The following is a 2349-nucleotide window of genomic DNA, read 5'->3' on the forward strand; positions in this document are numbered from 1 at the left end:
AGATCTAGTTCAAACCACTTATAAGTAGAGAAATAGGTTTGGAGTGCAATGGACATGCCTAAGGCCATTCAGCCAGTTGGTGGCAAAGATCATAAAGTGTCAGTCGATTGTGAACTTTGTGATCAGATTGTCTAGTCCAACCCCCTCGTTTTACAAATGGGGAAGCTCAGGAAGGCCTAGTTAACTTGCCCAAGGTCACACAGCTGGTGAGCTGAAGCAGCCTAGGTCTCCTTACTTCAGCCTAGAGCTCTTTCCAGAGCATGTAACTGCCTCCCCCAGATCTGCACATAAATGGCTGCCTAATGCCTACTGTTCCAGGACAGCTGGGTCATGAGTTGGCTTGGGTAAAAGGGCAGAGCTGAAATATGGTGCTGGGGGAGGGGAGGGAAGGAAAGGGACCGAGGACACTGTTAAAGATGCAGGAAGATTTGAGTCTGACAAAGGCTAGCATTCATCTGTTCACCAATATAGTGTCAAAGATCAAAAGCTATAGGCTGTCATTTCCCCACTATACCCCCAAACTGATTTTTATCCATCCCCAAATCAGGCAAAGAGACTCAAATTTATCAATTATTTGTTTAATAACAAAACGCCCACACTTTACACTATTGTAAAAAACAATATTCTCAATAATCATTGTAATATACAATACAGGCAATTATTTTCTCAGAAATCTGAGAAGCAAAAAACAAATTACATTTTTTTCCAAGGAGTATCTTTAAAAAAAATAATAAACAGGTCTCCCCCGAGCAAGAGAAGTCGAGTGTCTCATTGGGGCCCGGAGGTCTCTGGCACCTGGGGCTGCAGCGACTCCATGCCCCCTAGCCCCAACGGGGCGCTGGGATGGGCCAGCTCATCCCACGGGGTTCGTGGGAGGTCACCTCCCACGCAGGACAGCAAGCTCCCGACGGCCTCTTTCCTCACGAGAACGGAATGGGAACGGGGAAATCTGGGAAACCCACGAGGGCTTTTTCTCCTTCGCCCCAGCTTCCAGGGTCCGTGGTTGTCAGCCGGACGTCTCAGCGACACAGTATACGATCATCTGCGCCAACGCAAGCAGGCTAAGGGAAAGAGAGGAGGAGAAGTGGTGAGCTGACCGTGTGGGTCCCCAAGAACCGCGACAAGCTTCAGTTCTTCTCAGGGCTGGAAAGGACTAAGCGCTTACGATCCGCCCCTGCCAACTCTGTCAGAAGTGAGAGGTGCTACTCCACCGGTCCTCCCCCCCTGCAGACCTTCGCAATCCGCCTTTCCGACCAACCACCCCCGGGCAGATGGCCACCTCTGAGAAGAGGCGGCTCGGGAAACGGGAAGCGCGCTTACCTCTGCCGCAAGACTCATCTCGCCGTTGAGCGTGCTGAGGGGCGCCCGGGCAGGGAGGCCCCGGCCCCCGGGGTTACCCACGGCCTGAGAGTCCAACTCCAGCTGCAAGTCCCAGATGTAGTCGATGACGTGCTGCAGGATCTCCACCTTGCTGACCTTGCGGTTCTGGGGGAGCGTGGGGACCAGCTCCTTGAGGCGCGAGTAGCAGCCGTTCATGTCGTAGAGCAGCACGTTCACCTGCTGCTCGTCCAACAGGGCAGGAAGGCGGGTGCCCGCCCCGCCGCAGCGGGAGATGGCGACGCTCTGCTCCGACAGACAGCGAACCACTTCCCCGGCGCCTCCGGACATCTTCCCGGCCTTGAGCGCGCAGCTGGGGCCGGCGGCGGCGGCGTTTCCACTCGCGACCTTCATGATTCAGTGACTCAGGGAGAAAGCGGGATTCGGTGAGCGCTGGAGCCGCGCGGCTGGGAGTGGAGGGGAAAGCGAGGAAGTCGGCAGAGCGGAGACACCGGCGAAAGTCGTAGCAGGAGAGGGAAACGCAATTGTGCAAAGTCCACAGCCCGATTTCTTATTTATATACCGACCGGAGCCAGGCAGAGGCGGAGCCAGGGTGTTCAAAAGCAGCCAATGATGGGCCGGGGGTAGGCCTGCCGCCTTGTTAGGGATCCGCCCCCCTGTTCCCCACGTGCGGCTTAGCGTACGGGGAGTTAAAGGAGCCAGGGTCCCTGCGGGACGGGAATTGGGGGGTTTAGAGAAGCTGGGGGTGGGGTGAAGGAGGGGGTTGTAGGAATATGACAGCCTCTTTAAATGGTTTAGTGACAGCTCAGACCGCCTGCGCGTAGTGTTGGGAGGTTAAAGTCCTCTTCTTCTTGGATCCCTTTGCACCCCCTGGATTCGGGGCTCTTCTGGGATGCTAAAGAGGACCTGCCCCCCAACCCCGGACAAGGCGAGGAGCCGAAGCTACCTAGATTGTAGAGTTAGAAGGGAGTGAGTCTTTTCCTCCCTCTGAAGCCGCGTGCAGCTACTGCC

At 55.7% G+C, this 2349-nt stretch overlaps 1 protein-coding gene across 1 annotated transcript; it reads right to left on the reverse strand.

Moving 5' to 3' along the window:
• Positions 1 to 562: 562 nt before the first annotated feature.
• Positions 563 to 1888, reverse strand: ID1 (inhibitor of DNA binding 1, HLH protein). The gene is made up of 2 exons (XM_031954136.1): positions 1321 to 1888; positions 563 to 1061 (listed from the first exon to the last, which is right to left on the reverse strand). Exons 1-2 carry the CDS (start codon positions 1729 to 1731, stop codon positions 1020 to 1022), a joined length of 453 nt encoding a protein of 150 aa, XP_031809996.1. The 5' UTR covers positions 1732 to 1888; the 3' UTR covers positions 563 to 1019.
• Between the last annotated feature and the right edge of the window lie 461 nt (positions 1889 to 2349).

This window comes from Sarcophilus harrisii, chromosome 2 (assembly GCF_902635505.1).
Source record: "Sarcophilus harrisii chromosome 2, mSarHar1.11, whole genome shotgun sequence".
Lineage (NCBI taxonomy): Eukaryota > Metazoa > Chordata > Mammalia > Dasyuromorphia > Dasyuridae > Sarcophilus > Sarcophilus harrisii.